The following is a 13,504-nucleotide window of genomic DNA, read 5'->3' as shown; positions in this document are numbered from 1 at the left end:
CTACAAGCACATGCTACCATATCCAGCTAATTTTTTGTTTTACTTTTTTCACAGAGATGAGGTCTCCCTATGTTGCTCTGGCTGGTTTCAAACTCCTGGGTTCAAACAATCTTCCCACCTCGGCCTCTCAAAGTGCTGGAATTACAGGTGTGAGCCACCATGCCGGGCCAATATAAAAGTTTTAAAGCTAAAATGCATAGAAGCAAATGTCTAAGACTAATCAGTTTTTTAAGGTATAATCTTGGTATAATGAGGCTAGACCCTAGAACTTCTGAAATCTAGTTTAGAGCTACTACTACCCAGTGAAGCTGATGCTAAAAGAAAAGCATTTCAATTATGGGCAACTTATCTCAAAATGAACTCTCAAGGCTTTTTGGAAAGAGCCATATAATTCCTCTAAAAGCCTCATATATAGAAAATTCCAGAATTATAAAAGAATTTCATTTTTTCCTGCAAAAATTTTCATTAAAGTTCAAGAAATTTTAATACAAATGACATTAAGAATGATCATTATAAAAGTTGAAATTATTTTAAAAAAAAAAAAAAAAAAAAAAAAAAAAAAAAAAAAAGAATGATCATTGACCTACAAAAAAATCACTCCATACTTCATAAATTTTAAACTGAAACAAAATTTGTCAGTAGAAGCATGGTTAAAAAAACGAAAGGAAAATTATGCCAATAACCTTAAAGATAAAGATCAATTATCTTTCTTTTTCAATACAAAAAAAACAGAAGCATATTAAGCTACTTTCAATATCCCAACAGCACCACCACCAGAGTCATGAGTTAAGTGGCTACGCTGACTTCTCTGTAATAAACAGGGTCTCCTACAGGCAGAGGAATAGTGCTAGTACCTCAAGTGATTTATTTGGTTCCAGGTTTAATCTCACCATTTGAAACCAAACCCAGAACTTTCTTGTTATCTATTTATGACCATCTTTGTTGAGAAATGTCTTCTAACACTTTCTCTAAGTTGCACAGATTCGATCCTCACACATTGTATATATGTATCAAAACATCACATGTAACCCAAAAATATGTACAATTATTATCAATTAAAAATTATTAAAAGAAGGTAAAAAATTATGGAAGTCTCTCTGAAGTTTTCTTACCATAAAATCTAAAACAGAATTTTTATGTGAATCTTTATTTAGGAGCATGAAGTAACATCCCAGACAGTACCTTAAAAAGTCATTTTATCAAATATGTAAGGACCTGTATCAATGACTGTTTGTTCTACTAAACTACTGATAAGAACACAGAGTTAATTTCCCTTTTTTCCACATTTTAACAAACTTTATACTGACAAAAAAAATCTAATTGTTTTGTTTTTAATTACAGGTCTTCTCTATGCTTTAATATTCATGAAACTCTCCAAAAAATTTTTTTTAAAAAGGTTACATAATGAGGAAACAGCGTTTTCCCAAACTGATTTGGACATAAACTCCTTTGATTCCATTTCATCTTGCACACATGTATTCTATAGAACACACTTTGGGGAACCCCCATCAGAAGTCCTAGCCCTATTTTCTTTAGGTTTTATTATCTGATATGCTGCTGACAGAAATTAGATGCTTAACCCAAGAACAGGCTGTAGTAGCCTCCAAAAATGTATATTCCGTTAGTTTAGTTGGCTTGAGTGGTACAGCAATTTCCCAAGCAATCAGAAGCCTTGGGAATTCCATGGGACAGAAGATTCCTGACCTTCTTGCATAGAAATGGCACATATAAATGACCTATTACCAAAATCAGTCAAGGTCCCCTGAAAAACAATAAATGTTCCCATAAAACAACTCAGGGTGGGAAGGAGAGAGGGAAAACAAGAAGGGACTCAGAGACAGGCAGTTTTGTGCGACTTGTCCGTTCCACCTCAGGGAACCTGCACAGTCCACAGCACGGTACTTACATGGCCATGTTGATCCAGTTCATTGTTGGTGAGTTTCACCTTTTCAAAAGACACCATTTGTTTGAGTAGTTGCTCACCCGTAAAAGGAGAATCTGGGTGCACATAGAGCCTAAGAAAGTTAGGAGAAAACTTTATGGAGACTTTTAAAAAAAATCTATCTCTGTGGGTTATAAAATGTTCTGATCCTAAAGGAACACACAAACCATATATAAGTGGTAAATTTTATTGCCCCATATACCTTAAATTTATTAATATTGCAATGTCAGAACAACTCTAAAATGTCTAATGTTTTTCTTCATGTTCCAATGATCTAAAAGAGTTAATACTTAACAAATTTTCTATTAAAAGCTGATCAAGACATTTTTTAAAGGTTTTTTTTTCCTTCTATCTAGTCAACTACTGGTCTGCTTCTATCAAATGCAGAATCTTCTTGCTGAAGGTGCTTTCAAAAGAAAATCTAGGTTACACTAACTGTGTAAGAAGTTTCTATTACAACCATCTTTAAAATAACAATGAAAACATAAATAATTTAAAAGAGAAAATAATTTTAGAGAATCAATTTATTTAAAGTTTTAAAATTTAAAATTTGTATTCTTTGTAAATGCAAGACGGAGTAATTTTAATATAGCGACATGGAGAACTTCCAGTAGTCCAGAGATCAGCTGGGAGTCTGCTGTTCTTCCAGTCACATTAAACACTACTGCTTTCATCATTATCCGTTTATGTGCTCACTAAAAGAGAGTTAAAACAAGCTAGACACACTTCAAATTATTTAGTTATTTGTAAACAGCACAAGCCAAAAAAAAAAAGTACTCACTTTGATGGGGAAAATTTGTTTATCATGTATTGATCAGTTGCTACATGCAAGGCAATCTTTTACTCACTCACAGTTAAAGGCAGGTCATTTTTTCTACCTGTGACAATCGCCTTAAGTGCAGCTCTTTGTAAGTCCCCATCCTGGTATCTTCTTGACATAAATCTTTCTGAAGTCAGAGAGAGACTACAGAACTAATGAGGGGGATCGAAATCCTTGATTTAATAGGACAAATTCCTTTATCCATGTAACACCTTATTTATATAGAAATTTTATATAGGATCCTTGTAACTATAAACATAAATATTTTTATTAGGGCAAAAGCAAGGGATAAGAAGTCATAAAGTCTTCCTTGCAATATTCATGTAAAGAACAAGAAATCTGTGCCATGGTTTGTCACACAGAGGACTAAGAACAGAAGAATTCTGTACCCATGCTGAAACTCACAAAGCCCACCAGGAGCAATGCACAAAAAAGGCTGACAGCACCAAAGATTCTTACCAGAGCTACAGAGAAACTCTAAAGGCTTCAGGCATTTGTCTGCCTGTTAATTCCACTGTTTTTAGGAGCAGTGCTCACAGTTGCCTTTCAATTATGCTTTGATAGCACAACCACTTTTCAAGCACCATGCTTCCAAGACTGTAGCTTTCTTTACAGGTGCAGTTGTTTTACTGATCAGAACCACATTTCTCCCTCTAAAAAGGCTCCAAAATTATTTAAAGTCCTGAAAGCTGATGAAATGTTTCCTCTTTAAGGATCACATTCTCCACATGTAATAGCTAATATTAACATATTTAAATATTAATTACATACTTTAAAGAAAAGGAAATGTCCTATACGAAAATGTAACATTTTAGATCATAAATAATGTCTTGCCTATTATTATGATCAAGTAATACTGTCAAGCATTATTTCTTCTGATTAGAAATGACTGACCAATGACTTTCAGTCTGAAATAAAATGCTTCAAAGTCCTTAAACCATGGGAAATTTTTGCCACCAGTACAAAATTATCACCTCCCAAGTTCTTCACTTCTCTCTTAGAGAGGCAGATAGTATAGCAAACTATTTCTTTTAACAATAATAATAAAGAATCGTTGCTATTGCCTAGAATATTTTTATCCCATAATAAGCTAAACATTTTTATTTCATAGCAATCTGAAAAAGCTGAACTAGGATGAATGAAAAAATATACAGGAAGCCCCTCCTCTCAAGTCCCCCGGAGACTTAAAATTCCAGCAATAGCTTAAACATGCTTCAGTTAAGATAGTGTATTGGTACACACTTTTCTTCTCCAACCAGAACAGATTAGTAACATAAACAAGGCATGTCATATTTCCAAAGTCCTGCTGGCCTGCATCAGCTCCCCATACCTTCAGATAGGAAGAAAATGTATGCTTAATAAGAGTGATTAACTTCTTAGAGGAAAGACTGGAGGGAAAACAAGAAAAAGAGGGTTTGCTTGTAGTAAATGGTTAGGAATCTGCTAAAATACTCTCTCTCTCTGATTTAAAACAATATTGAAAAGTTTGGAAGGAAGCTCAAGAATAATAGTAAACTATTTAATAGTAAATAGAAGAGAATCCTACTTTTACTAATTTTAATATCTATTATAAACTGGTGACTCTTGCTCAATTTTAAAAAAATGAGCAGCAATTGTTTTTTAGATTTTCTTATTCTTGACTGTTATTTAATACACTGATATGGAAGGGCTGGGAAGACGACCTTACTAGTCTCTTCCGAGAATGGAAAACTCTGAGAGATTGCTTTTAATCTCTTTTCTAGTGCACTTAGCATATGATAAGCTCAATAATATAATAAACTACTAATTAAGCTGAACATTTTATCTGAACCATATGTGTAACTGTTGATTCTTTGCCTTCACTGTGACTCCAGACTAGACACAAAGTACCAGCCGTAACTTAACAGTTCTTAAACCTGGACATTTAAATAAACTCTTCACTCTGATATTAACTTTCCATTACAAAAAATTAGTCATTTAACAACTGAAAAGCTATAAGGCTGAGCCTTAGAACCCAAAACATAAATTCAGCTAATATGTTTTGTTTTGTATTAAAATAGGCAGTTACATTCCTGTAACTTCATCTATTATTCTTCATATAAGCAAATATATGTTTTCCCTGTTAGAATACTCATTTGATTAAAACAATAATAACAAACACTTGCATGTGCTTTCTGAAGGATGATACTCCTGGAAAAACTGTATTAGCAATGAATTTCACAAGAGTAAATATAATGATTCCTAATATATTAACTGAAGAATGTTTCATGTAAAAGAACCTGTTGTTGAATTACATTCATCCACTAAAATTATAAAGGAAGAAAATAAGAGTTGGCTTTTATCTTTACTTTAAAATCTCTGAACCCTTTATTGGTCAAAAAAACCTGAATTTTACCTAAATGGTGTTTATGATGTGGAGTTATAACCACATGATTAACAAATACCATAAGCAACCATTTTACTAAAATACACTCTTCTAAAAAGGATTTTAGGACAACCATTTCATCAGTAGGTTGATTCGGTCTGGTTTTAAACAGCAACTAGAGAGGATGTCTATATTTATATTTATACAAAATGGGTCCACATTTCTAATGAATGCTCAAATTCGAATTTAAGAAAAACTTTGAAATGAATTACTGCCTAACGAAACAAACTTAAAGACAGTGTTTTCTCTATGCACAAACTACCTTTCTCAGAGCCTAGCCCATATTTTGTATAGTCAATCCTAGAGTGTCCAGGCTTGGAATGCTCTCTTGCCAGAGCCCGCTGCTTTAAAAACACACTTGCTTAAAATTCACACAAGCCAGAAACATTCTGACAGAAGCGTTAACAGTTTTCTCAGCGAAAAATCCAGAGGCACAAACCTGGCTGGCAACGGCGGGTCGGCCTTGCCAGCCACCAGCCAGGAGGACCGGTGGTAGGCGTAGCGGTACCTCTTGTTGTCCACAGGGACGATGTCCATCAAGACTATGTACTTGGCCTCAGGATCCACCCCGGAAAAGGACACCCGGATGGTGGGAAACATCCTCCTGACAGAGACAGAAAAAATACCCTGTTTATGCTGACTAAACTGGACCTAATTGGGAAGAGAGAAAGGGCGAGCGGGAAGGAGGCAGGGAGGGAGGGAAGGGGCGGAGCGGGGGGGGGGGGGAAGGGGGGAGGCTTCTTCTAAGCTTAGATAATTTCAAGTGTCACCTTTAAGTAAGTGTTAATTGCTAGGTGAGAAGGTGTGGGTGTGGGTGGGGGTATGTGTTAACAATAGAAAGTCTGTGATTAGGCGGAAACCCTATGCATTTTAATGATCAAGCGCACCTTAAACGTCAAAGGACCCGAAGTCCCTGGAGCTGAACCAGTCACACAACCCACCGGCATCCCAGCCAGAAAAAAAAAAAAAAAAAAAAAAACTGCTCTTGCAAAAGAAAAGCCAAGAGCAGAAGTTTCGTGGAAGGATTTCTTAGAGACCCTGCAGGTATTTTCTGCAGTCCCAAGAGCTACAGCCACCAAGTTTTGCCGGCCTCTGTCCCGTCCCAACCTCCCGCAGCCCTGCGGCTTCCGGCCCGGCTGGAGCCCGCCCAGCTCTGGCGCCAAGAGGCCCCGAGCAGTGCTCCTTTGTACAGGGAATTTTATCGTTTCAAATTTCATTCTTCCTCCCAGGTTTTAATTTTAGTTTTTAATAGGAGTTGGCGGCTTTTGCAAATTGAGACTGATAAAAGGGAAGCTACTCACCTACCTAGATGCACCCAGTAGCTCACCAGGCACCCCTGGCACAAATTCCTCCTCCTTCCAGATCCCGACCCCCGCACCGCCAAACCTTCTCCAGCTCGAGGGAGAGCAGACCACACCCTTCGGGGTTAGTGTGCCTCCCTGGTCCCTGTGCCCTTCTCAACAATCCTGAGAACGCAAATGACTAGAAGTCCTGCAGCTAGCTGGAAGGAAGGAAGCTGGTGGAAAGAAGATGCCCTGGAGCAAAGCTGGCTCTCTGCTCCGTGACCAGCGGGCTCTCACCCAGTTCCAGGAATCGCCCTCAGCTACTCAGGGAGTGTCCTGACTTTCCACACCCCAGCCCCCAAGGCCCAACTACCTGCCCGACTTGGTGATGATCATCTCGGTGCCCAGCTCATGGAATTTGTCCCAAAGCTCCTTGGTCTCCAGGCTGCAGGCGATTTTGGCCATTTCCTCACTGGGGATGATGGGGGTGGTGGGGATCAGCGGCTCAGTGCACAGAGAAGAGGAGGATGGGCTGCTGCCACCGCCTCCACCAAACTCCCCGTGAGCATCCAGGCTGGCCAGCTCACCCAAGGGCTGGGCACAGGACGACTTCTCCACAAATTGCTCTGGAGGCAAAGAGAATGGTGAATGACAGCTGACACTGTCAAACAAGGAAAGATCTGGAAAGAACAGCATAACCACAATGGTCACTTGGATTTGACTCAGGAAAAGTTAAGGTCAGAAACTCCAGGCAGGGCTGTAAGGATGACCCATCACTGTGTAAAATTACCTGGGATTCCCATAGGGTGACACGCCCAGTGTTTCCTGAACAAACTAGCGAGTTCTAGAATGATGGCTTGTCACCACCAGTATTGCAGCCCACTTTGTGAAATAAAAATGTAAGAGTGGAGGAAGGGAAAGGTGATGATCATGAGGGATGAATAACAAATATTTCTATTGTCACCCTTGCAAATTCTAGACTTCGTAGCTCATGGGACCGATACCCGTCCTGCCTCTTTGACAACCAGGAGGGATTTCTCTCCATAGAGACCAAGACAGCAAAGAGATCAGCACCTTCCTCCCTTGGAGAGGAACTTTCCCTTCCTTCCTGGAGTCCTCTCTCCATGAGAGAAAAGGAATGGAGGATAGGAAGGTAAAAGAAAGATGGGGAATGTGGTTTACAAAAAAAACAGTCACTTCATCTCTGTGCCTGACTTTCAGTTTTCTAGGCTTTATGATGAGAATTAGAACATTTTTACACTATTCCTCCCAGCCCAAGATCTTATGAAAGGTGCTATGATACAGCTCGCTAAATCACAAGAGCAGGTTCTGTGGGCCATTTTTCAGAATAGACGTGGAACAATTACTTGAGGGGTGACGTATAAAATTTTTCTTTTTCCCAAAAAGGTTCTAGAAGTGAGGAAAACAACCTCAAACCCAGGCCAGCTTAAAGTGGGAAGAATGCTCTGCCATCCACGACCAGGTTGGAATACTGCTGCCTATGAACCAAACATTCTCCCCAACAGCTGATAAGGGCCTTGGTCTACACCAGTCACTTTGATGGAGTACAGGGAGACTTTTGTAATTGTCCCAATTATCTTCCATCTTAAAAAAGAAACTACTTGAATTTGCAATGTGAAGCTGATCTCTTAAGTGCCCTCAAGAAATCAAAGCCAGTTCTAAATGCATGTATGTGCATGCATATAATGTATGTGGGCATATGGGACATACACAGATCACAAGGTCTTTTATTTCCTACACATCCTCGCATGAAGAAAACAGGAGACCGAGTGTTTTTACTTTTACTTCTCATACAATGATAATCCAATCCATGAAAATGTTTTAACTTAAGAATAATCAAATTAACTGCCATCCTGATTTTTTTTTTTCAGATTAAAGAAAGGAAACCATGCCATAACAAAGTCTTATTTTCTACTAATATTTTCAGAAACACATTCACATATCTTCAGAGGGAAGTAAAAAGTAGTCTTGATGATTTTTTTTTTTTTTTTTCTGACAACTGAAAGCGGCAAACTTCCTAAGCCCCAGACTGACCAATGCATCCGGATGGGAAGTAGGAGAGAAAGAAAATGAAACAGAAATGCTTCAGTGGACTGAAGGTGTTTTTTGAAAAAGACTTCAGGTGTTGAAATGGGCAACCCTGGGACACACTGGAATCCTCCTCCCCACTCTACAGTTTGCTTCAACAAAAGTCTCACATTCTCTCTTAACAGAACTTTCAGGTGTTTCTCTTGCTAGAGTCCCTGGCTTGCAGTCACCTCTGTTGAACTGGCCTGTAAGGGACAAGAATGCCTGCTAGTTCTTTTGGAGCCCATCTAAAAAGCCAGGAGAGGGAAACTCATTTTATAGACTAGTGTCTGTTCATGGGTGGGGGCTTAGTGGTGTTGGAGTTGTGAGCTAGGAATGGGTTTAAAGTTCAAGATTTCTAAATTTTGATAAAAGGTGGTTTTTCTCAGTAAAATAAAGAGAGAAGGAAGTAACGTTGAAATGACAGTGCAGCTGGGGCTGGCATGTTTCCCAATCTGCTGTCTACACTTCTGTCCGGAATTTTAACCTGAAATCCTCTTTTCCTGCTATGTACTAAACTGAGATATTTGCAAAGCATTCAGCAACTATGCATGCTAAACAGCAATGCACAATGTTGAGAACTCCACAACATAACTTTGAAACTGTTAGTTATATTTTTCTAAACAATTGGGGTTTGTTTGTTTCATTGACTGTTTCCATTTCTTTGCCAGGTTTAGACTGAGATGGGAGGTCGGTGGGAAGAACCAGGGTAAGGGAGTGAAAACTTAGAGGTGTTTTGGGTTTTCTGTTTGTTTGTTTTTTTGACATTCTGTTTTCTAGAGATTGACTAGTTTGTTTTTTTTTTCCTTTTTCCTCTGTTACAAGTAGCTACAAGAATTTTACTTCTCTCATCTTTATGCCCAAGCACCTCATTTTAAACTCTAACATTTCCTTTTTTTTCTTGTTATTATTTTGGATATAATATGTTAAAGTGTTGGGAAGGCCAGAGAGAAAAGAAAAATTACCTTAAGTTTGCTACCCAATTTTCACATTTTAGGGATACCAGATGATCAGGATGCACAATAATTATTTCCTGGGGACCCACGAGGCAATGATGAGACTGGTTCTTTCTCTCTCAGTTGTAAAGGGATTTTTAAATATTTACCTTGGGCTGGTTCTTTTCCATGTAATTCACTAGTGATAAAGAGAACATAATCCTTATTCTCCCTTTACTCCTAGCCTGGTGTCTTCTATAAATGGTAAAGGTTGTTAAACAAACAATATAACTGAAAGTAAAGGAATTTGAGAAATGGTTACTTGTTAGTGTTTTTGCCAACCTCAAATGAAAATGTCGACAGTTATAAAATGATGTCTTGGTGATAAATCTGGAGCTTCAGTGAATAAAATGGTTCGCGCAGGGAGAACTGGCTTATTCTACTTCACAGTGGTTTCAAAGAGTTCCCTCTGTATAGTCTATTCAAGTCAGAAGAAAATGAAAATTAAACTGGTTTCTTGTGAAGTCTTTTAGCGTCTCCTTGGTTTCAAACACACAAGCAGGTGTTAAAGGCACAGTAAATCCTGTTGAGCTTTAAAAGGGATTGTATTATTATTTTCTCCTGAATGTTTTTATACTAACATACACACACAACATATGTCCGATCTGATACATGGATTCTAGACAACTGCGGAGACCGACGGGCCCAGGTACAAGATGCACAGCCCATCGCATTCAACAGACTGAAGCCTTCAAAGAAAACTTGGACCGAAAAGAAAAACAATCTCCCACCTGCGATGTGTGGCTCATGGCTTGAGCATCAGAAGCTGCTTCGAGCAGCCTGCGACCAGGGACAGGGGGACAGATGGATGCGCACCACCCCCGTTCTCGGCGGAGAGCCGGGTAGCCTGACTTACCCAGGGGTTTGATGGTGTTCTCCGTCGCCTCCTTCTCCTTGGAGCCGCCGCTCGACATGAGCGCGGCAATGGAGAAGGCGTTGGCCCGGGAGGAGAGTTGGGGCTTGGGCGACGCCGTGAACTCCATGGTCCCCAGCACGCGGTCCTGGCCAGGGACGAGGTCGGCTGAACTGCCGTCCAGCTTCCCCAAGGGAGACAAAGACCCGAAACACAGCGCAAAGTTTCCGAGAGCAGTCACAGCGGGGCCAGAGACTCCAGAAGAGTCAGCTCCAACCTCTCAGAGCTCCGCACTAGCCTCTATCACCCACCGCAAAGCCACAGAGCCGCAGAGACTTCGAAGCAGCCAGAGAGGAGGGGACCCACCAGGCACTCCAACGGGTGCGCACGCCCCAGGACGCTCGGCAGGACGACAGGCTGCACAGCCCGAAGGCGGAAATGAGCATCAGCTGCACAAAGCCCTGGGGTCCCGGAGCATCCCGTCAGCGTCCTTCCTCCCTCTGGGGCTGGGGACAGCCGGGACGTCCCAGGCTGCGGTGACGATCAGCGGAGCGCCGCAGCTAGGGCGCGGGCGTGCGGAGCGCGGCGCAGAGCCAGGAACACTGCGCCCCGGCGCTCGCTGCCCTGAGCCTTAATTTGCTGGCGGCGGCGATCCCGGCAGCCCGCAGCCAGTCAGCGCCGAACCACGTCACCGCTTCCTGATTCCGCCGCCGGGGGCGGGGCCGCGGGCCGGGCGCTGAGGGCGCGCCTAAAGCGCGGCGCCCGCGTGGCCTGGCGCCCGGGCTGTACTGTAGCCCAGCGCAGGATCAGGGAAAGGGGTGCCACCACCAGGCTGACGCAGCTGCCGTGGACACCCTCGCCTGGTCTCGCAGTCCGGAGCGGGAGGGCGGTGCGCGCTGTCGGGAGAGGGTACATCATCGCGGCCTAACGCCCGAGATCCCAGCATGGCCCAGTTGGGGAACCTATGACCAGACCAGAGGAAGCTCGGGAGTTCTTGCTTTTTCCATTCTTTTTCTTAACTGCGCTCAAAGTTCCAAAAGAAAGTAGGGAAACGCTCAGCAGAGCGGGAACCTGCTCCTCTGAGCCGGCGCCAACAGGTCAGGTCCATCGTCCTGGCAGATCCTAGGGCTGGGACTCTCATTCGAGGTCCCCAATTTAATCTCCTTGACAGTGGGGCTGAACAAATGCAGCCCTGAAAAGATAAGCTTAGCGAGAACTACGGGCATTTGGCAAAGGATGCTGCTCTCAGAAGCATGGCTTCTGCTCCTCACCAGTGCCCCTCTAGCCTAGGGCTCCTTCCCCCGCCAACCCGCCCGAGGGACTCCGGAAAAATGGGGCTGCTGCCGAAGGAAAGGCGAAGGTCAGGGCGCGGAGCCCTACGGTGACCACGCGACGCGCAGTGCAGTTAGAGTGCAAACCTTACGGGAGAGCCCGGGCTAAGCAGACACCGACCGCTCTGGTTTTGCAAAGGCGGCTGTGACCGGACTTCCCACGGCCTTGTTGGAGGGCGTCCTGTTAGCCCTACTCGGCCTGAATATCTCAAATTCTCTGAATTCGCAGGGTAATCCGCTTCGATTGGAGCCATGTAAACTCAGGCTGACATACACACTCAAGCTGTACATGTAAATATTTGTTCTCTTTTCCAGCCAGTCTGGCTATTAGAAGCCTCTTCGTGGATCTTAAAAATTTTTTTTAAATTAAATTTTAAAACTCCAGTTTTTCACTGCACCACCCACTACTCCTGAAATAAATTTATTGGGGAAAACTGCAAGTTAAAATAGCTGTCGCAAACGTTTGTGTGAACAAAATGATGACATCTAGAAGAGTCATGATTTCAGCCTGTCTTGGTCATCGTGTGTCAATAGGTTTTAACAAGGTGCTGCAAGAAGGTGACTAAAAAATGCGTTCTCATATCACTATCGAAGTTCAAAGTGTCGATTTATAAGTGTTTGGGGAAATTCGTAAAACCATAGATTTTGGTACTGGAAGGAATTTACACTGTCGCCTAGCCTGTCGCCACGTGCGTTTGAGAGAGGAAAACAGGGCCCGGCGTGGCAGAGCTGCCATCTCCTGCCAGTCCACCCCAGCGGCTAGAAGCAGATGGAGGGTAGGACTTACACTGCGGGCCCCGACTCTGATCAGCCCCGGGCCCTGCAGCCACGGCTGGGCTGTTAGCTGAAGAGCCAAAGTAGAGTTAACATAGGCTGGCAAGCTGAGGGCTTTCAAATTAAACCGCAGGATGCTCTGAGGATCCGTTTCCATTCTTAAATTTTGTGCTGGTCTTGGACAATCCAGACGCCTGTCCCTTGTTTTGGTTATTAAAGCCCCCTATGCCAACCCATCTCTCCCCACACACAACACCTTCTCAATATAGGTGACATTTCTTTGTACTGAGTGGAAGGCCCACAATGGTTCCTTTCCCGTATCAAATGCTTAGAATTTGTCTAGAAAGTAAGATTTCTCTCAAGAAGTGGAAATTTTGGGGGGTCGGGGGATGTCATTTTTAGTCTAGACCTTGATACATGCTTCAACAGGGTGTGGCAAATCTTGTTTGCTGAATTTAGTTTTCAAGCACTTGCCTCGAAATTATACTTCATTTAAAAAAAAAAAAACAAACAAACCTTGCGGTTGCTTTTCTACACAGAGGAAGACTGTGTCCTTTCTTAATTACCTTAATGATTCAAAGTGGAATATGAATAATATCACGAGAGGAACATTTTCAGAAAAATTGATGAAGCAAGGGGGAAATGGAATTGCCACAAACTTGTTTCCGCCTCCTTTCAAGTGCCTACCCGGCTTTAGCCCAGCTCTGTCTCTTGTGTGCTGGAACCCCCGACTGTTCATCCTTCTACAGGTAAAATACTATACAAGAAAGGATGAGTGATCGGTAGGAGGCAGGCGGCAAACCAGAGATATTGAAAAGGCCACTTTAAACAAATCCGGGTGACCCGTTTGGGGATCCCTAGGCTATGCATCTTGTTGGTGTTGAAACCGCGGCAGTAAGAACATGTGCTGCAACATTATTAACGGGGGCACACTGTCCCTCCTCCTAGATTTATTGCCTTTGCAAATCAATATGATGCCATAAAAACGGGGAACCAGTTCTGGGCAGAGAGGTG

General features: G+C 42.2%; 1 protein-coding gene across 2 annotated transcripts in view; it reads right to left on the bottom strand.

The window, feature by feature from the left end:
* TBX20 (T-box transcription factor 20) overlaps positions 1-10,993 on the bottom strand; it is a 51,580-nt gene extending 40,587 nt beyond the window's left edge. Inside the window, exons 1-4 of one of the 2 annotated variants that reach the window (XM_003930735.4) lie at positions 10,389-10,993; positions 6,823-7,075; positions 5,606-5,770; positions 1,907-2,015 (exon numbers count right to left, since the gene is read on the bottom strand). In XM_003930735.4, the coding sequence (XP_003930784.2) occupies positions 1,907-2,015; positions 5,606-5,770; positions 6,823-7,075; positions 10,389-10,515 (654 nt within the window). In that variant the 5' untranslated portion in view covers positions 10,516-10,993. The remainder of the gene's footprint in view (positions 1-1,906; positions 2,016-5,605; positions 5,771-6,822; positions 7,076-10,388) is intronic. The other variant, XM_074379830.1, reaches the window with a different exon arrangement.
* Positions 10,994-13,504: the final 2,511 nt, after the last annotated feature.

This window comes from Saimiri boliviensis, chromosome 10 (genome assembly GCF_048565385.1).
Source record: "Saimiri boliviensis isolate mSaiBol1 chromosome 10, mSaiBol1.pri, whole genome shotgun sequence".
NCBI lineage: Eukaryota > Metazoa > Chordata > Mammalia > Primates > Cebidae > Saimiri > Saimiri boliviensis.
Note: the sequence above shows the minus strand (reverse complement) of the source record. Positions and strands in the feature narration are given on the sequence as shown.